Source organism: Camelus bactrianus, chromosome X (assembly GCF_048773025.1).
Source record: "Camelus bactrianus isolate YW-2024 breed Bactrian camel chromosome X, ASM4877302v1, whole genome shotgun sequence".
Classification (NCBI taxonomy): Eukaryota; Metazoa; Chordata; class Mammalia; order Artiodactyla; family Camelidae; genus Camelus; species Camelus bactrianus.
This window is the reverse complement of record NC_133575.1, coordinates 61,177,787-61,199,061: the sequence shown is the minus strand read 5'-3', so window position 1 is coordinate 61,199,061 and position 21,275 is coordinate 61,177,787. Positions and strand designations below refer to the sequence as shown.

Here is a 21,275-nt window from a genome sequence, read left to right as displayed (position 1 = left end):
GATAATTATTAATTTGAAGAGGTTTTTAGAATTGAAATCTAAACTGCTATAGTATGGAAGATTGAAATGGAAACTTGAGAGCTCCAAGATTCTTTTCTTTTTTTGAGAGAAAGCTAGAAACATCAACTTTAGACTCTGTTGGAAAAATACATAGTGAAATATGCATCTTTAAAATTGTAAGTGTAATCCCTGAAAAAATTTAAATAACACACAGAAGTTTCAAACCAGTATGGAGGAAAAACTCAATCAGTCAATTCATCTGAAGGCAGGAAAGGAGGGAAAAAGAAGTAAACAAAAACTATGGCTAAAATAAAAAACAAAATAATATGATAGAAAGCAGCCTAAATATGTTTATAATTAATATATAAATGTAAATTAATCATAGGTATCTATTAAAAGAGACTCTAAGACTGGATCTAAAAACAAAATTCAGGTGGCTTTTGCTTACAAACAACACATCTAAAGCATAATCGCACAAAAAAGGCTAGCAATAAAGAGGTAGAAAAAATACACTAGGCAAAGATACGGTGATATTAGTATCAGACAAAAGAGAATTCATGGTAAAAAATTATTGATATAAATAAACAGGAAATTACTTAATAATAATCCTTTTGAGCCACCAAGAAGATGCAGCAATCATGAACTTGTAATCACCCTATGATATCAATTTAATGTATAAAACAATAGGTGACCAAATTACAAGGAGAAATTGACAAATACACATTCATGGTGCTACATTTTAATACTGATAGAACAAAGCACACAAATAAGTAGCAGAAGTATAGAAAATTGGACAAGTTAAAAAATTTTTTATATCCTCTATAGGGTACTGATTATTTTGGGTTGACCTCTTGCTTAGCAACCTTGTATAACTTTCTTCTTATTTTTAATTAGTTTATCTATAGATCATCTTTTTAATCTGGAAGATGACATAATCTACCAATTACTATTATTTTCTTTCTTCCAATCCTTATACCTTTTGTTTCTATCTCTTTTCTTATTGCATAGACCATTACTTCCATCCAATAAAATGTCAAATAGTAGTTAGTAAGCGAGCATCCTTGGCATATTCCCATTTTTAAGGGAAACACTCTTAAAGTGTCATCATTAAGTTAAATGTTTGGAATAGATTTTTATTTATGGTGGGAGAGATACCATTTACCGGTTTAGAGAAGATTTTTTTCTATTTCTAGTTAACTAAGAGTTTTAAAATCTTGAATGAGTGTTGAATTTTATTGAATACCTGTTCTGAATTATGTTTTTTCTATATGATATCTGTTCATTAAAATTTGTTGATCATATGTATTAACAACCTTGATATAAGGTATTTATAGGTAAACTACTCCCACCAGCAATAGAATACATACATTAGTATATGTTTACATAGTCAGCCATCTTTGCATTTCTGGGATAAAGCTTACTTGGTCTTGATTTTTTTTTTACACAATGCTGGACTGAGGTCACTATTTATTTTTCTAGTTTTTCATTTATGTTCATAAGTAAGATTGACATATAATTTTCTTGTACAATCCTTGTCCATCTTTAGTAGTAAGTTTATACTCACCTCATAAAAAATGTAGGACATCATGATAGTCATGATGGATTAATCAAACCAATTTGTCTCCTCTTCTTTCCAAACTTTACCAACATAACATAAAAGAATAAAAAGGGAATAAACCTACAAGTAGAAAGAGACTAGGATTAGAGGGGGTAACACAGGGGTCTTCACTATATTATTTTTATTTTTTTGTTCAGGGGTGATAATTAGGTTTATTTAATTATTTATTTTTAGAGGAAGTAATGGGGATTGAACCCAGAACTTCATGCATGCTAAGAATGCTCTCTACCACTTGAGCTATACACTCCTTGCTAAATTATTATTTTTAAGATCTAAAAACATAGTAAATGTTAATATAGACTAAGCCAGGTATATGGATGTCCATTATCTTTTCCTTCATAGTTTTCAGTTATGATGAAATATTTCTTAACATTAAAAATGCACAAAAAATAAAGAAGTTAGTTTCAGAAAGTGATATGTGCTCTAAAAGTCCTCCTCAAATTTTAATGTACATGTGAATAACCTGGAGAATTCTTAATAAAATGCAGATTCTGAGTCATTAGGTCTGAAGTGGGGTCTGAAAGTCTGCATTTCTTACTGGCATCCCAGATGATGCCATTGCTGATGGACTGTGGATCACTCTTTGAGTGACAAGATTTTAAGGGAAATAAAACAAAGCAATGATAGAGAGTGGCGGAGACAGGGGGTGGCATCTTGAGATAAGGTGCTCTTGAAAAGCTTCTCTAAGCAGGTGATATTTGAGTCATTGAAAAGTCTCCAGGAAGGAAGAATGCTCCAGGTTGTGGGGAAAGCAAGTGCACAGATACTGAGGTAGGAATAAGTTCTGGCATTTTCTAGAAACAGGAAAGACCATTGTGGCCTTTTTGAAGTACTCAAGTGTTTCTCCCACATTTCAGTTGTAATTAAGCAAAACAGTGCTGTATTTGGTGTTATAAACACCTACGTTTGGATATATGCCCACAAGTGGGATTCCTGGATCATATGGTAAGTCTATTCCTAGTCTTTTGAGGACTCTCCATACTGTTTTCCACAGTGTCTGCACCAAACTGCATTCCCACCAGCAGTGTAAGAGTGTTCCCTTTACTCCACAGCCTCTCCAGCATTTGTCATTTGTGGACTTTTGAATGATGGCCATTCTGAGTGGAGTGAGGTGATACCTCGTCATAGTTTTGATTTGCATTTCTCTGATAATTAGTGATACTGAGCATTTTTTCACGTGCCTATCGATCATTTGTATGTCTTCGTTGGAGAATTGCTTGTTTAGGTCTTCTGCCCATTTTTGGATTGGGTTGTTTGTTTTTTTCTTATTGAGTCGTATGAGCTGATTATATATTCTGGAGATCAAGCCTTTGTCGGTTTCATCGATTGCAAAAATTTTCTCCCATTCCATAGGTGGTTGTTTTGTTTTACTTATGGTTTCCTTTGCTGTGCAGAAGCTTGTAAGTTTCATTAGGTCCCATTTGTTTATTCTTGCTTTTATTTCTATTGCTTGGGTAGACTGCCCTAGGAGAACATTTTTGAGATATATGTGAGATAATGTTTTGCCTATGTTTTCTTCTAAGAGATTTATTGTATCTTGTCTTATGAGAGCCTAAATGTCCATCAACAGATGACTGGATAAAGAAGATGTGGTATATTTATACAATGGAATACTATTCAGCCATAAAAACCAACAACATAACGCCATTTGCAGCAACATGGATGTTCCTGGAGAATGTCATTCTAAGTGAAGTAAGCCAGAAAGAGAAAGAAAAATACCATATGAGATCGCTCACATGTGGAATTAAAAAATAAAAAAGAACATAAATACTAAACAGAAACAGACTAATAGACATAGAATATAAACTTGTGGTTGCCAAGGGGGAGGGAGGGTAGGAAGGGACAGACTGGGATTTCAAAATTTGTAGATACTGACAGGCATATGCAGAATAGATAAACAAGATTATACTGTATAGCACAGGGAAATATATACAAGATCTTTTGGTAGCTCACAGAAAAAAATGTGACAATGAATATATGTATGTTCATGTATAACTGAAAAATTGTGCTCTACGCTGGAATTTGACACAACATTGTAAAATGACTATAACTCAATTAAAAAAAAACACTTAGGTTTGGTCTTCATCCTGTTAGCTCTGTGAGCTCTGTCACATCACAACTTGTCTCAGCCTGTTTCCTGATAAACATGGGAATATTAATAAATAATACCAACCCTCCAGGTTTGATGTGATGATGAAATAAGGTTTGAAAAAGCATTTTTTAAATTGAAGAATACTATATACATATAGGTATAATTATTGCATAAACAAAGTGCTGTCACATGATCTGTGTCTGCAACAGCTATTTATAGTGGCTTTTATTGTGGGCTCCTCCATTTCTCGAATTTATTTCCACCACTTATGTGTCAAGTTGCTGCAGGCCAAGCCAAGTTGGCCTGATGCTGCAGTTCTCCAGCATTACACAAGTCTCACCATGCTTCATGTTCTTTTTCTGGGTGCACTGGAAATTTTCTTTGGCTTATTTAGCTCATGTTTGTCTCACTTTAGCGCATCATAGAGTAACTACTTTGTTATTCCAATGTTATTCACATTTCTTAATCAGAGAAGTTGGCTTACGAGACTACATTGGTAAAAATGTTTTGACTCCATTCAAAGACTTCACAACTGTATTTCCATGCCAATAATGCCTGTAGGTGATTATAACGGAACTTCTCAGAACTCCTGCGAAATCATCTGGAGGGTCAGATGTTTCAGAATTCTGAGATCTTGACTGATTTAAAATCTTATGATTCTATATGGCCTCTAAAGACTTTAAATTAAATCTTATGTTTGAATGTAGGTAACATCTTTAGTGTAAAGAACAGTGGAAAAGCAGACAGAATACCATGGTTCTAGTTATGACTCTATCATCACATGGCCCAGGTCTTCTTTATTTACTAGGAACAAGGAATACTCTGAAAAAGCTGTTATTAAGACCCAGCAAGATAATGTGTGTGAGTAATTCTGAAAGTATAAACATTTAAGATATTATTTTGTCACATTATATCAGAAAACCTCTCACAAAATATATACTGCATAGATTCCTACTTTAAAAAAAATTAGAGCATTACTGGACAATGCCTCACCTAGGTAGAAAGATTCAGTGGCAATATTTAGCCCTAATATAAATCATTGGTAGAGTCTAGAGTTTCTCTATTGTAAAGTGTTGCTAACACAGAATAGATGCTTGAACAAATTATTTACTGATGATGATGTAGGCACTAGTGAAAGAGGCCATTATTGATTTGTCAACAAGACAATAATAAGCCAGAAATATCCAATTAGTCACTAACTTGTCAATTCTATTTCCATAATATCTCTGGAATTGATCTGCCATTGCTACTGCCAGGTTCAGGCTTTTAGTTTACGACTATTGCATTAACCTCATAACTCCAATCTAAACTCTCTCAAGCCCAAACTTCCTACTTAAGCCAGAGTGGTTTAATGAACATACAAATCTGATCATGTTACTCTCCTGATTAAAACCATTCACTGGCTACAGGATCAAGCATTAACTTCTTACAATGAAATACAAGCCCCTTCACCATTAGGTCTCTGCTCACCCAGGCTCATCTCCTGCTACTCTGCCATATACTCCCTGGACTCCTGAATGTGGAAATGTTTTCTTACGCTTTCTTGCTTTTAAACATGCCATTAACTTTACATGAAAGTCCCTTCTTCTGTAAAGAACTCCTTTCAAGCATCCTCTTCCCTAGAAACCTGGAGTGTAATACGAATTTTGAAACGAAGTAAAGCTAAATTCATGGGCCATGCATATCCTTTGTCTTCATCAGACTTATCATTAGTCGATGGTGCCTCTACATAGGTAGTTCATAATTATTTCCCTATCTTGAGTGAAAGTTTGAGAATGCAGCAATGAATAGAAAATTGCAAACGCATTATTGTCTCCAGGGTTTCAGGTAACATTTACACTTGGAAATGTAGTTTTCCAGATAACTGTAAACATATTTCAACATCATTTTGGTGGATGATAGCAGTGACAAAACATAAATATGTTTTTAAACTTGGACTTCTCGACATACATTTTCATTTTACCATCCCTCAGCAAATCCAGCTGTTTTGCAATAATTAGGGATGCTGCAGAAACCAAAGGGTAGAAGTAGAAAGAGAGGCAAATTAGCAGAGAAAAGGGGTATGTGTGTGTGTGTGTGTGTGTGTGTGTGTGTGTGTGTGTGTGTAAAACTGCCCCAAGAGCAATAGACCAAAGGAAAACTGTTCCAAAGTTTGTCCAGAAAAGAATAATCAGCCAAGCGAAAGCACTTACAAGGCGGAGAGAAAGTGAATCTCGCAGATGAAGCCTCCTCTCCGAGGAAATCATTACCTGTAGTTTAATCTGCCCTAAACGTAAGTACACAGAAGAATGGTAAGAATAAGCAGAGGGAAAATGTAGAGAGTGGATCTTGGCACTGAGTTGGAGGCGGCAGAAGAGTGAAATGACAGAAAAGGTAATGTTGCTAGATTTAGCAAATGCACTATTTGGGACATAATTATACTAGAAATTATTCACTGTTTATCTTAAATTCAAATTTAACTGCGCACTCTGTATTTTATCTGACAAATCTAGGTAAAGAAAGACAATGTTATTCTGATATTCCAGGTTATGTAAGAAAAATAGTAAAAAAAAACCAGCCCTAGAAGAAAAAAAGCGACCGCGCTAAAGCATCCGAGTCTTCGGAGAAAAGCTATTTCCGGTCTCAGGCTGTGGGAGAAATAAGGGGGAGGGAGAAGAGGATTAAGGTAGCCGGTTCAGTCCGCCAGTGTCCCACAATCCTCTGCTCTCGGTTCCTCTTTCCTCGCTTAAGATGGCGCTGCTCGCGATACATTCCTGGCGCTGGGCAGCTGCGGCGGCTGCTTTCGAAAAGCGCCGGCACGCCGTGATTTTGATCCGGCCTCTAGTCTCTATCCGCGGCGGCCCAGATCCGCAGTGGAGGTCACGTCAGCTCGGCGCCTCGGGAATTTCTCGAATCTCTCAGGTGAGATGCCGTTCACATGGAACTGCAGGGTGAAGGACATAAGGTTGCCCTTATGTTCTCGGGTCAGGGAGAGCGCCAAGAAGAAAGGTTGTCAGAGCTAACTTGGAGCAGCAGTAAGTGAAAGAAATTTGCGTTAGAAATTTGAGGAAGGGGTGAAGAAAACCTTTGGAGGTACTGTAAATGGGAACAGTTCCCGGCAGTGAGCACCTGGAACGCTAGTGACTCTCGCAGAATTTACAGTTTTTTTTCTCTGAGTTTAAGAGATAGGGTAGACAGCATTCCCAGACTGCTTACTTTTCTAAATGCAGGGAAAAACTGGACTACTTTCCAAAGTTAGTAATGGACTTTGGGACCAGTTTGCCTGTGGTTAAGATTTTACTCAGTCAGAAATAGCAATTTGGAGGGCACTGGAATATGACAAACTACCTATAAACAAGCGGCAAATTGAGTTAGCAACAGTTACTCCCTTGCTGACAGTGCTGATAGGCCAAAACCGTATTTATCTCTCTCTCCAAAACAGACCGCCCTAAATTCATGTGTAAACACGATTATCCTTTGATCTGAAAATTGTGTTCTATGTACAGAGGTCACTTTGGAAACCATAAGGCTACCTATCTTTAACTAATGAATGTAGCTATGACTATAGTGCCTCTTAATGTTTATATCCATTTTTGTTTCTCACTCAAGAACAGTTTTTTAAATTATTTGTACTTGTACTTCAATATATCTTTTTATTGCCTATATATTAACAGAAAGTTTAAAATACCACCCCTTATTCATCAGTATCACTAGTGTTGTCCACTTTATATGAGAAACTTCTTAAATTTTGATTCTTTGTCAACAAATATTTAATGTGTACTATGTACATAGTCCTGTACTAGATAATGGAGTACCAAGAGAATCAGACACAGTAATATTTTCAAGATTGGACAATTTGGTTAAGGAGATTGGACCTATGCATTACCAGAATAATTTAAAAACAAGGTAGTAGGTTCAATATCAAATGAATATGATCAGTAAGGGCTGTAGGCATCCAGAAGAAATAGTGATAATTAAAAGACCAGATTATAGAGAGGATCTCATGCTGGCAGTAGAATGCAGGGAGAACATTCCAAGCAGGGAGTATAGGGAATGGCATTAGGCCTGTGGAATGCTGGAGGAATTATATCCATTCATTCAGTAATTATTGAACACTTTACATCAGTGAACAGAACAAAATATAGGCCCTGTTCATAGAGTCTAAAATCTAGACTCTTTAGTAGGGGAAATAGATAAGTAAACACAATTATAATACAGTAGTACAATGATGGGGAAGGTACAGAGTACTGGAAGAATATACATGAGAGGCATCAAGTCTAATTTTGAGGTGGAGAAAATTGCCTTGAGTAATTTATTTAAACCAAGACCTGAAAATTAGAAGTTAAAGAGGAGATAACATGTGCATAGACCCACAGGTAAGAGAGAGCATGAACCTTTTGTAAAACTGCATATAGTTTAGACTAGTGAGGAGTTCATGATAGGAAATATCAGATTAGGCTAGAGAAGCAAATCCAGATTCTTTTATTAAAGTTTTTAAAGCACTTTGTAGTTGAAAGTTTGTAACATGTGATCTCTTGGGAACCATTCTTGTTCTGTAGTCCTCTAAAAAGCCAGGTGAAGTTTAAGAGAAAATTTGTAGGACTTTGTCTTTGATGAAGGGGAAGGAGAAGTGATTAGGAGTTTAAGAGGGAGGTGATGGCAATAAAAACAGCTTTTTCTTTTTACACGAGCACTATCCCCACAACTTCCTTCCTCCACGCTCTCCTCTACATCCTACCATTTCCTTTGGTTATGATTTCTGAAGTGTGAAAAACAAGGGAAAGGTGTTACCTTTGTTTTCTACTTCTTAAAGGCACACAACTCTTGCCTCTTTTTTTTTAAATGTGGATTTAACAGGGAGATTATAAGGCTTTTAAAGTAGAACCTCATATAACCTGAGGCAAATTTTCAAGTTAATTAGTGACTTGTGATTAAGATTGCAAAATAAATACTGAATGCATACTTTTAGGGTAATTGTTAGTATTTATAGCATGTTTTATAGCTGAAAGGAATCTTAGTGTACTGTTATGAAATCATGTTAGTGGGTTGGATCAGCACTTTTTTAAAGATGAAATTTAGTAGAATAGGAAGGAAAATACTAATGCTTTATATGTATTAAGGGAAGTATTGTTTTATGTACTTTTATGAATGTGTGTGTATGTGTATATATCTCTATATAGGTATATGAAACTCCCATATGTATGTAGTTCCTGAGATGTATTGTAAAAATGTATTTTTCACACAGGATTATGCCCTAGATCTTTGCTGTGCAATCTCTAGTAGTCACTAACTTCATGTGGCTGTTTAAATTTAAATTAAATTAAAAATTTAATTCCTCAGTTGCATTAGCCACATTTTAAGGGCTGAATAGTCACATAAATATGGAACATTTTCATCATTGCAGAAAGTTCTAACGAACAACAGTACTTCTTTGGAAAATATCATATCCAGCCCTTCTAATTTTGCAGTTGAAGAAACTAAGTTCTAATATAGATAAATGACAGCCATTAAGACCATTCATTCATTTGTTGCCTTCTGTGTGTTAAGTATATAAGGGTAAGACTGTGGTAGACACTAATCACACAATTAATGTTTGCTGAATTGTAAAAATACTTATTTAGTAATTACTAGAGCACAATTCATAGAGGGAAACACCTAAAACAGTATTTTTTTTGTAAAATTGGAAGATTTCATATGATGAGATTTAAATTGTAATGATTTATTGTACAGTTGCCTGTCTACTACACTAATTAATATTAAAAGGATTTATGAATTTTGAATGATAGAATTTGGGGGTTATTTCATTAATATTTACATGATAGAAACTGAGGCATCATATACTTAAGCCATAGTGCCTTTTTAATCTATGTTTAATGAGTCATTGACACTTGATCCTGACACTGATCGTATACTATTTTCATTTGTTTTTCTTTAAACATCTTTGTTGAGATTAATTCACATACCATACTGTTCACCCATTTAAAGTGTGCTGTTCAATGCATTTTAGTATATTCAATGATACATACCACCATCACCACAGTCAGTTTTACAGTTTTCATTACCTCAAAAAGAAACCTGCTACCCTTTGGGCTATCCACCCCTACACCCTGTCCCTCTCCCCCTACGCAACCACTAGTCTATGTTCACTCTCTATAGATTTGTCCATTCTGGACATTTCATACAAATGGAATCATATAATATTTGGTCTTCTGAGTCTGGCTTCTTTCACTTAGCATTATGTTTTCAGTGTTCATCCATGTTATGGCATGTATTAAACACTTCATTCCTTCTTACAGCTGAGTAATATTCAATGATATGGATATGAAAGATTATCTTTATGCATTCATCAGTTGATAGACATTCAAATTATTTCTATCTTTTGGCTATTACGACTAATGCTGCTGAAAACAGTCATGTGCAAGTTTATATGGACACAAGTTTTCATTTCTCTTGTATACATAAGAGTAGAATTGTTTGGTCATGTGGTAATTCTATGTTTAATTCTTTTAGGAACTGTTGGACTGGTTTTCAAAGTGACTACGCCATTTTGTATTATCATCAGAAGTGTATGAGGGTTCCAATTTCTCCATATCCTAGCAAATAGTTGTTATCTGACATTTTTTAGTCTAACCATCTTGGTGGGTGTGAAATCATGTCTCCCTGTGGTTTTGATATGTATTTCCTTGATGACTGAGGATGTTGAGCATCTATACTTGTGCTTATTGGCCATTTGTATACATCCTTTGGAGAAATGTCAATTCAGGTCCTTTGCCCAATTTTTAATTGGGTTATTAGTCTTTGTCTTATTGAGATATGAGAGTCTTTATATATTCTAGATTCATGTCCCTTATCAGATATATGATTTGCAGATATTTTCTCCCATTCTGTGGGTTGTCTTTTTGCTTTCTTGATATGGTCCTTTGAAGCACAAAAATTTTTCATTTTGTTGAAGTCAGATTTATCTATTTTTGTCTTTTGTTGGCCATACTTTTGGTGTTACAGCTAAGAATCCATTGCCAAATCTGAAATCATGTCGATTTACTCATATGTTTTCTTCTAAGAATATTATAACTTAATTCTAGTGAGATATAGAAATATTATTTTTGTATAGTTCTAGTTCCTTCCCTTCTTTGTTGTTTTATTTTTATGTCTATTAAATTATCTATGAATGTTATAATCCTGACAATACATTGTCATAATTATGACTTTTAAAGAATCTAAGAGAAGAAAGGGGGCAAGTAAATATTTATGGCTTTTATTATATTAACCTTTATATTTATCATTTCTGATTCTCTTCATTTGTGTTCTTGTGTTTGAGTTACCATCTGGAGTCATTTCCTTATCTGAATACAGCTGTGCTTCTACGCATCTCCTTTGTGCTGTTATTGGCAAATATATTGCATCTCTATATGTTATAGGCTCAACCATACGTTGTATACATATTATTTTATACAATTGCTTTTAAAATCAATTCAAGGAGAAAAGTAGAAAAAGTGTGCATTTATACAGTCTTATAATAACACAATTACCTGTTCCTTGTTCTTTGTTTTTTTGTGTGTGGATTTGAATTACAGTCTAAGGTCACTTGCTTTCAGCCTCAAGAACTTCCTTTAGTATTTCTTGTAAGGTGTTTTTGCTAGTATTAAAGTCTCCCAGTTTTTGTTTGTCTGGAAATGTTTTTTTATTTTGCCTTCATTTTCAAACAGTATCTTTCCTGGATAAGATACTGTTTTGCTTGACAGTTTTTTCTTTGAGTGTTTTAAATATGTTATCCTACTGCCTTCCAGCATATATATTGTTTCTGCCAAGAAATCAGCTATTAATTTTATTGGGGTTCTCTCATTAGTGAGGAGTCTTTCTTGTCTTACTGCTTTGAAGATTTTCCCCTTGTTTTTGGCTTTCAGTATTTTTACTATGATGTGCCCATGGATCTCTGCACATTTCCTTCTTAAAGTTTGTTGAGCTTCCTGGATATATACATTTTTGTTCTTTTTAATAAGCTTTGTAGGTTTTCAGCCATTATTTCATCAGGTAGTTTTTCTTCTCCTTTATCTCTTTTCTTTCTGATACACTCATTATGCATATGTTGGTGCACTTAATAATGTCTTACATTTCTCTGAGGATCTGTTTATTTTTCTTCATTTTTTCTAAAATCTCTGTTCTTCATATTGCATGATTTGCATTGATCTATCTTTGAGTTCACTAATTATTTCTTTTGCCAGTTCACATCTACTTTTGAGCCCCTCTAGTGACTTTTTCATTTCATTTATTTTACTTTTCAACTCTAGAATTTCCATTTGGTTCTTTTTTTTCTTTTGTAATTCCTGTTTATTGATATTCTACATGTGATGTGACATTGTCATCACACTTTCCTTTATTTCTTTAACATGGTTTCCTTTAGTCTTTGTACATATTTGTAATGACAACTTTGAAGGCTTTTTCTCTTCAATCTAACATATGGTCAAACCACAGGCAGTTTCTCTTCCCTGCTTTTTTCCCCAGCATATAGGTTATACTTTGATGTTTCTTTGCATGTCTGGCAATTTTTTGGAAACTGGACATTTTAGATAATGTAGTAACTCTGGGTAGTGGTCCCTTCCCTCCCAGGGTTTATTATTTACTTTCCCATTTATTTAGAGACTGGCTGGATTATTTTAGGGCTGTCTCTCTATGCCGTCTCCCTGCTCCCCCACTCCACAGTGTTAGTGCCTCTGATGTTGCTTCTTAAGCAACATAGCCTTAAGAAGGATATCCTTGGGTATGCCAGCAGTCACCCTGAGATGACAGTGGTTTTGCTGAGACTTCTTTCTCTTTCCCAGTTATGCTCCATTTGTTGCTGGCAGATTGCATTGTTTTCAGCAGTGCCCTGGGGCAAAAATTGTTTCACTGACTGAAGTAATCAGATTCGCATTCCTTTGAAGTGACAGTTGCTGAGGTCAGTGAGATTTATTCTGACCCTAGGCAGTCTCCTCCCAGCTATCTCCCTCCTTGGTTTTCTGCTTCTCTGGCACAAACCAGCTCACCTACAGTTTAGCCTCTGTCCAATGATTCCATTAGTCTCCTCCCACTTGCCTTTCACCTTAACCTCCATTGTATTTGAGAGCAGCCTTAGGCTTGAACTAATCCACATCCAGTTGTATGAAGTCAATTCCTGTGGGAAGAGATTAGGAGCTATCTGCTTTAGGGCCTTCTCAGGCAAAATCTCCCAGCCACAGCTCTAGAGCTGGGGAAGGGGACAATGGTGCCTTCTCTCTGAGTGATACCCCCACTTTAGGAATTGAGTGCTAGGTGGAGTGGAGGGAGCAGTGGCCTCAGGTTTTTTTTACTTGCCTCTCCTGGTATGTAACCACCCTCTTTTATGAGTCAGGGCCTGGGTGATTGGGGCTTCAGTATTCTCAGTGGCACCACACCTGAGGTAGAGCCTCTGTCCCTCTAGTAGAGGTGTGTGCAGGAAGGGAAACCCTACCTCTTGGCCATGCTAGCCCAGAACTTACCTTCAGCAACAGGTCATTGGGGGAAAGATGAGAAATGCTGATGTCCTGCCTATCCCAGGAAGGTAGTCTTTCAACTAAAAGCTCAGTGGGCAAAGGGAGTGCTGTCTTAAGTGGAGTTTCCATATTGCCAAATATGGGAGGCAGGGAGTGTGCCCTGGTTCAGACAGCACAGACTATTGCCATTCTAACTGAGCTCTAGTAGATCTTGAATAAATGATATTTCACTTGCTATATTCCCCCACGACTATTTCTAGAGACTTTAAATGGTTGTCCTTTTATAATTGTTACCAGTTTTGCTGGGGGATGGGTCTAAGGAGCTCCTTATGTTGTCATCCAGAAGTAGAACTTTTTTCATTTGTTTTTGCCTGGCTTATGTTCCTTGGCTTATTGCAATGCAGCAAAGCAGTCTGTCCTTTCTCTTTGGTTTGTAGGAGCTATTACCAGTGAGGTCTGGCACATCTTTTATTTTAGTATACTTATCTTGTATGCGCCATTCAGTAGTCCTTTTGAATAGGTACTGTTTTGTTTTCATTTGTTAGCTGTGACATCACAGACAAAGGATGGGAACTTTAATTTCTTCCCATAGTGTGTAAGTTTCCCCTTCCTGCCCTCCTACTGGTGACTTGCTGCTGATAGTTAACCAATTAGGTAAAAGTTAAGAGACTTTACTTCTGGCCTTTGTAATGATTGAAGTGGGAATATGATAACACTAGGGAAATAATCCTCTTACTCTGCTTTGTATCCTAGTTTTAAGATTTAGGTTTCATAATACAAGTTGCATATCAAAAAACTAGAGTGAATACTGAGAAGACACAAAATGTAATAAGAAAATGAAAAACAGAACTTAACAGGAAAAAATTAAGGATGTTTTCAAGTGGATTATTTTGCATGAAACTGAAGAGGGTGGGAGGTGATTCAGTTACATTTAAAGTACTTTAAGGATAATTACTTTTTTAAAAATTAAAAGCTATCCTTCTAATAGTTCAGTGATACCTGAATGTACTTAGAACATTAGTTCATAATACAGAGACTTAGACTTCAGTTGCAGGAAGAGGGATTTCATGTGCATATGAGAAAGAACTTCTTAAATTAATAGTCCTTTTGTTGGGATACTAAGACAAACTTTTTATTTTATTTTATTTTATTTTATTTTATTTTTTATTGAGGTATAGTCAGTTTACAATGTTGTGTCAATTTCTGGTATACAGCACAATGGTTCAGTCTTACATGAATACACATATATTCATTTTCATATTCTTTTTCACCATAAGCTACTACAAGATATTGAATATATTTCCCTGTGCTATACAGTATAAACTTGTTTATCTATTTTATATATGCCAGTTAGTGTCTGCAAATCTCGAACTCCCAGTTTATCCCTTCATACCCCGCTTCCCCCTGGCAACCACAAGTCTGTATTCTATGACTGTGAGTCTGTTTCTGTTTTATATATAAGTTCATTTGTCTTTTTATTTAAGATTCCACATATGAGTGATATCATATGGTGTTTTTCTTTCTCTTTCTGGCTTACTTCACTTAGAATGATATTCTCTAGGGACATCCATGTTGCTGCAAATTTTATCATTTTTTATGGCTGAGTAGTATTCCACTGTATAAATATACTACAACTTCTTTATCCAGTCATCAAGACAGACTTTTTAAATGACCTTCTAAGAGGCAGAGTGAAAAACCATTGATCATAATTTAAATAGGTATCTTCTTGAAGAAAGAACTGACTTAAATTTATATCCTTCAGGATCACAATTCACTTTAAAAAGGGTAATCTAGCAGAAAGAACGTTGGTAAGCCAACAATCAGAAGAGTTGAATTCTAGTCTTGGCTTTGATGTTAGAAGACACTAGAACACATCATTAAACAATAATTTTCAATCTCTAGAAGATATAGCTGTTAGTAAGTAGTCAGCTTGGTTTTGAGAAGAATGAGACATACCGAACCAATTCAGTTCTTTATGTGAGAGAGTCACAGAGTACTTAGAGTGGGGTCGATCTTGATATCAGTAAGGGTTTCAGTTCTTGTTCCGTGTATGATTCTCACTCAACAAGCTAGAAAGGAATTATATTGCATACTGTTAGAGTCTTGGAGTAGTAGAAAGTATACCTTACTGGAAAAAATACAGACAATTTGAAGGATTTTGATTTCTAAATATTAAAGAGGATAAACAACTTGTGTACAAAGGACATACATGGTATAGTGGAGTGAACATTGGCCCAGGACATCTGACCACCTGAGCTCTGTTTCTACTCTTAATAATCTTGGACAGATTACTTGTTCCTTTGGACTTCAGTTTCTGTAAAATAAGATTCAACCACTTGATCTTCCACCTTTCCAGGTTTCTTCCACTTTAGTTTCCTGACTCTGATCTGTTGGGACTAACTCTTTATATATATACTACCTCTGCTTTGTGAGCCTAGTTTATTACTGGTGGTAGTTTTCCAGGAACAACATAGGTTACATTTAAGTTCACATGAATTTTTTTTCAGCAGGGGAGGTAACTGGGTTAATTAATTAATTAATAGAGGTGCTGGGGATTGGACCCAGGACCTCCTGAGCTACCATATGGACATAGAGTCCACATGGACTCTACTACTGAGCTTATACCCTTCCCCCTAAGTTCACATGAAATTTTAATGGGGTAAATTTGTATTCTTCCCTTCTCATACTACTTACTGATCTAGGAGTAGGAGTACAAGAACTGAGATTGATGAATTTCGTATTTGCTAATGTTGGGGAGATGGAATTAGAGTGAAGGAAAAGTAAGCTAGGTTCTAAAATCATCTAGGAAGGTAGAAAAGGTTTTAAGAAAGTGGTGGAGAGCATTACTATAAAGGCTGTAAATAAAGAAGCAGATTGCATAGGCTATAAGTGATAAGGAATGGAAATAAAAAGGTCTTAGTCTGCAAGCGGCGTTGGGGATTGAGAAGAGGAATTGAGAGGACCCCTCATTCACAAATAATTGAATAAATAACATTCTGTAAGCCACTGACATATTGCTTTGAATTGGTTATTAAGATTAATAGGAGGGGGAGAAAAGTTCATGATAGTGTTTCTGAACTTTTGTTTTTAGAGCAGTAGGCCCTTTGAGAATGTGATAAATGCCCTGAATTTTCTCCCTAGAAAAAAGCACATACACAAATGCTTCATTTTGCATGCAATTTCAGGGGGATCAGAGAATCTCTGATAAATATTACAGGCAGGTGAATCTCTAATGGAGTTCCTCAGTAGCCAGTGGCAGAGCAGAGGGCACTTGTCACTGGGCAGTAGGGTAGAAATGGAATGGAAACCTATTTTGCTCATACCAAACTTTTGGTTAAGTGGAAAATACAATAATACATTGATATTCAATGTTATAATCTTAAAGTGGGTTTTCCAAAGGAGTGTGTTCTTTCCGTGTTGTAAAATAGAATATAAAATAGAGGCAAAATTCCCTGTTCTTTATTTGATTGTTATAGTTTTCCCTTTTATTTTTATTTATACATTTCCCTTTTTAATTGTACAAAATCACATCTAATAAAAACAAGAGAAAATACTCATATTCTCACCTCTTTTTTCTTTTTGAATCATCAACATTATTTTTAATCACCCCTCCTCCCAGTCACCTAGGATCTGCATTGTTTGTTATACAGAAAGAAACATTTTGAGAAGCACAGGAGTCCTGGTTCTATCATTAACTAACTGCTTGCAAATACTCTAAACTTCCAAGAATCCATTTCTTCATATTTCACAGGAAAGCACAGGAAGAGATGATCCTTAAGATTGCTTTTAGTTTTAAAGGCTGTGCACAGTCTCACCTCTTAAATAGTTTTCCATTTTCCCTGTGAATTCCAGTTCTTATATGTACATGATTTTTACATTGCTGAGATAATCTTAAATTCTGTTTCTTTTTGCTTGTAAACATTGTTTTTCTTGGTGCTCCATCTTTACCAAAATTTGGCGTTTTAATTACTTCATATTTTAGTAATTTTAATAGGTATATATTTAGCTGCCTACAAAAGGTGACATTTTTGTTGTTTTGGTTTTCTTTTTTTCTAAAATCTCTGTCCCTGAAGTATTCATTTGTGCTCTCAACAACCTTGTAAGGTTTATCACTAGTGAGTTAATATACTTTTCAATTCTTTTATTATGTCATTTGATCTCCACAGTAGCCCTGTGAGGTAGGTGAACATTTCATTGTAGGAGCAATGGCCTATTCTGTCTTTTTCAGTCCTGCAAATTTTGCCCTAGTTTGAGGCCCTTGTAACTTTATGCATAACTTTTCTCACTGCTTTCAGGCATTTAGCCTTCCAAGCCATCCCACACAAAACATCCAGATTATTCTTTGTAAAGCATAACTGATAAGTATCACTTCCCTGCTTGTGGACTTTAGTGTTCTCTACACCGTAGGCTGGTGTTCAAGGCCCTAAAGGATTTTCTCCTAACTAGCTTGCTAGCCATATTATGAACTATTTTCCTATAAATACCCTGCCCCTCCAGCCACCCTGGATTGCTCCCTGTTCCTTGTACCTTGTGCCTTTTTGTTTTTGTTCCTTCATTTATACCATACTCTGTGTCCGAAATGGCCCCTCTCTTAACTCCTTTCTGTTTTTCAAATCTTAGCTCAAGGGCCAATTTATTCCATAGAACCATTCCTTATAAGCTTGTTACACGTTTATTTCTTCCTCCTCTGAACACTTTTCTACAAGTACAGTTATGTGTGTCTTGTGGAGAAGATAAGATTTTATGCACCTAAAAGGCAGATACTTTCCAGTCATCTTTTTTATCTTCTACAGAGCTGGGCATGGTATCTTACATGTAGCAGATACTCAGAAAATATTTATGAAATGAGTGATTAAGCCCTATAACCAAATCAAAACAAAGTCTAACATAAGGATAAATAATATTTGCTTTGGTACTCTACATTTGGAATCGAAGGCTTACTTTCTATGTAGAGTGTATATTTCAGTAAAATCATAATCAGATTGTAAAATTAAATTTGTGGGTAACAACTTAAGCCTGTCCATTGCCTTTCTGTCATTATATGGTACTGTGGTGCAGTAGTGTCACTGTCAGTTTTTGCTAGATAACTAAAGCATATATGCTTTTAAATTTTTTGAGTTACTTTATTAGTAGATGTCTTTTGCTAGAAAAAATAGTTATAAGATGGAGTTCTTTGAGGAGTAACATATATAACATTTATTTTACTTCTTGCAGCAATTTTAACTGCAGGCTGTATTTTGGCTTATTTATTAGTTCTCTGATTAAATTTTCTTTACCACATCCAGTGAGGAAGGAGATGTTAGAGTGGACAAACTATATCCTAAGGGTGTAGTTTCTTAGATATTGATCTTTAAGGAGAGTAGGCTTTTAAAATATTTACTTATCATGCTTTTCAAAGCATACTAGAAAAGAGAAATTGGGTCTTCTATTTTGGTTTACTTATCAGATTATTTTGTACTGATCTTGAGTAACTTGTGTTGACTTGTCATTGTAATATATTCATATTTTTAAGTGTTTGAATATTTGCCAAGTATGAACTCTTTCTTCAACCCTATTAACTGTGGTGACTTAACAGCTGGGTGCATGTGAGTGTGCATGTACATATGTCTGTTTGCTAGGACTGCCGTAACAAAGCATCACAGACTGGGTGGCTTAAACAACAGAAATTAATTTTCTCGCAGTTCTGGAGGCTAGAAGTCTGAGATAAGGTGGTGGCAGGGTTGATTTCTTCTGAGGCCTCTCTCCTTGCCTTGCAAGATGGCATCTTCTCTGTCTTCACAAGGTCTTTTCTCTGTGCATGTCTGGGTCCTAATCTCTTATAAGTACACCAGTCATATTAGATTAGGGCCCACTCTATGACCTAGTTTAACATTAACCTCTTTAAAGGCCCTGTCTTCATATATAGTGACATTTGAGGTATTGGGTGTTAGGACTTCAGCATGAATTTGGAGCAGACACAATTCTGTCCATAACAGTGTGTGTGTAAATACATAGAAAACTGGAAGCATATACTGTCTCTGGAGAGGGGATGGGTTGGGAGGCTAGAGGACAGTGAAAAGGAACTTTCACTTGTTATTCCAGATACTTTGGCATTGTTTGATATACTGGTTTTTATAATGAGAAAAATTTCATATTTAAACTTTTCAGTTGGTGATCTGACCTTCTGAAATAGGTTGTATTAATATGTTCATTTATTGAACTCTGTTTTGTATACTAGTAATGCATTTTGTATATGGCTTAATGATTATTTTTTGTAATGTAAAAAAGATCTTTAACATGTTTAAGAAGATTTCCTGGAAGTATTCTACAGCTTTTAGATTTAGCCAGGTTTTGGTTATCACTTTACTAGGGAATTGGGGAATTTTTTGAAGACTGAGTACCAGTATTTCCTCTTAATTTCAGTGGTTTCTTCAGTCACTATGTAACATAGGATTATACATATTTGATGTTGCCTAATAAGGAGCTATACTCATGTTTCTTTTTTCAAAATCAAGTTCTTGTATTCAAAAAGTTACCAAAACAGTACATACTAGCTACTAAAATATTAGAAAACATAGAAAAGAAAAAAAGAGAAGAAAAAGAAAAAGGCAGCTATGCTCTAACACTTTGATATAATCTATACTTACAATAATTTTGTAGTGTTTATAGTTTACAAAATGCTTTAACACTTCACTTCTTCCTGCTCCTATTTATCTATTCATTGTTTTTCACCAGGATCAGAAAAATGTCTCTTTATTCCTTGGAGCTACACTTTCCAATACAGTAGACATTAGCCACATGTGGCTATTTAAATTTCAATTAAAAGTAAATAAAATTTCAAACTTAGTAGCTTAGTCACACTAGACATATTTTAAGTGCTCAATAGCCACATGTGGTTAAGTGGTTATTATATTTTTTGAGGTGGGCAGGAAGGTAATTAGGTTTATTTATTTAATTCTTTTTAATGGAGGTACAGCCTCCATGCATGTGCATGCCCAGCATGTGCTCTACAATTTGAGCTATACCCTTCCCCCGGCTATTGTATTTGACTACACATATAGAACATTTGCATCATCGCAGAAAGTTCTATGGAATATGACGGGCCTAGAAACTAATTTTAAGTAGAGATGATATTACCAAATTTGTTTTAGGAATGTGATTATGGCTATAGTTTGAAGGATAGATTGGAAATAGGTCAGAATTGGAGATAGAGACATCAGTTAGGAGGATATTGAAGTACTATAGGAGAGAAGTGATAGGGCCTGCACTGCCTGTCATGAGAAAGAGTCAACAGGATTTGTCACCAAGCATTCTAATATCATAAAAATGTTTTGAAAGATTATGAAAGATTTTGAATCAGGAGAGTATTACTTTGTATTAGCTACTTTATCTCAGTCTCAGTGTTTTTTAGGCAATGAAATGGATATTTGAATAAGACTTACCTATATATCTCCCACAATTCTGGGAAGGATCAAGTGAAATGATAGATGTGAAAGCAGCTAGTGAATTGTAAAGTCCTTTAAATTTTGCCATTGCAATTTTGGCTTATGGTTCTGTAAGAAAACCCCATTTTTGATAATGGATTTTGTGGGGACTGCCTATACAGCTCACATGATTAGGCAACTAACATTGTTTCTGTTTTGAATACTTCTTAAGCAGTCCAGTTACACCCTAGCTAATTAGTGACAGAACTGACACTACAACCCATTTCTTTTCACTCATCTCTTTCCCCTTCATCTGCTAGCTCTACTTTTCACAACTCAAACTGATGAATTTAGGACCCTTTGTGCAACTAATAATCTATTGCTTTGATGAATAGCTAGAGGAAATCTATTTAAACCGATTGTAAAACAGTCTTTTAAATGAATTCTTATATATTAACTTAGAATATTGTCATACATACAAAAGTAACAAAATCATACTAATGTTTCTAGAGTTTACCACAACCTATCACAGCTCTGCATTTATAAAAAGAACATGCCACCATCTTCAGTCAGTCTTTTTTTTTTAACATTTTTTTACTGAGTAATAGTCATTTTACAATGTTGTGTCAAATTCCAGTGTAGAGCACAATTTTTCAGTTATACATGAACATACATATATTCATTGTCACATTTTT

At 35.3% G+C, this 21,275-nt stretch overlaps 1 protein-coding gene across 3 annotated transcripts in view; it reads left to right on the top strand.

The window, feature by feature from the left end:
* Positions 1 to 6,407: 6,407 nt before the first annotated feature.
* The window catches only part of ABCB7 (ATP binding cassette subfamily B member 7), a 104,035-nt gene continuing 89,167 nt past the window's right edge, over positions 6,408 to 21,275 (top strand). For all 3 annotated transcript variants that reach the window (XM_045504726.2, XM_045504727.2, XM_010967562.3), the window contains exon 1: positions 6,408 to 6,611. In XM_045504726.2, the coding sequence (XP_045360682.1) occupies positions 6,441 to 6,611 (171 nt within the window). In that variant the 5' untranslated portion in view covers positions 6,408 to 6,440. The remainder of the gene's footprint in view (positions 6,612 to 21,275) is intronic.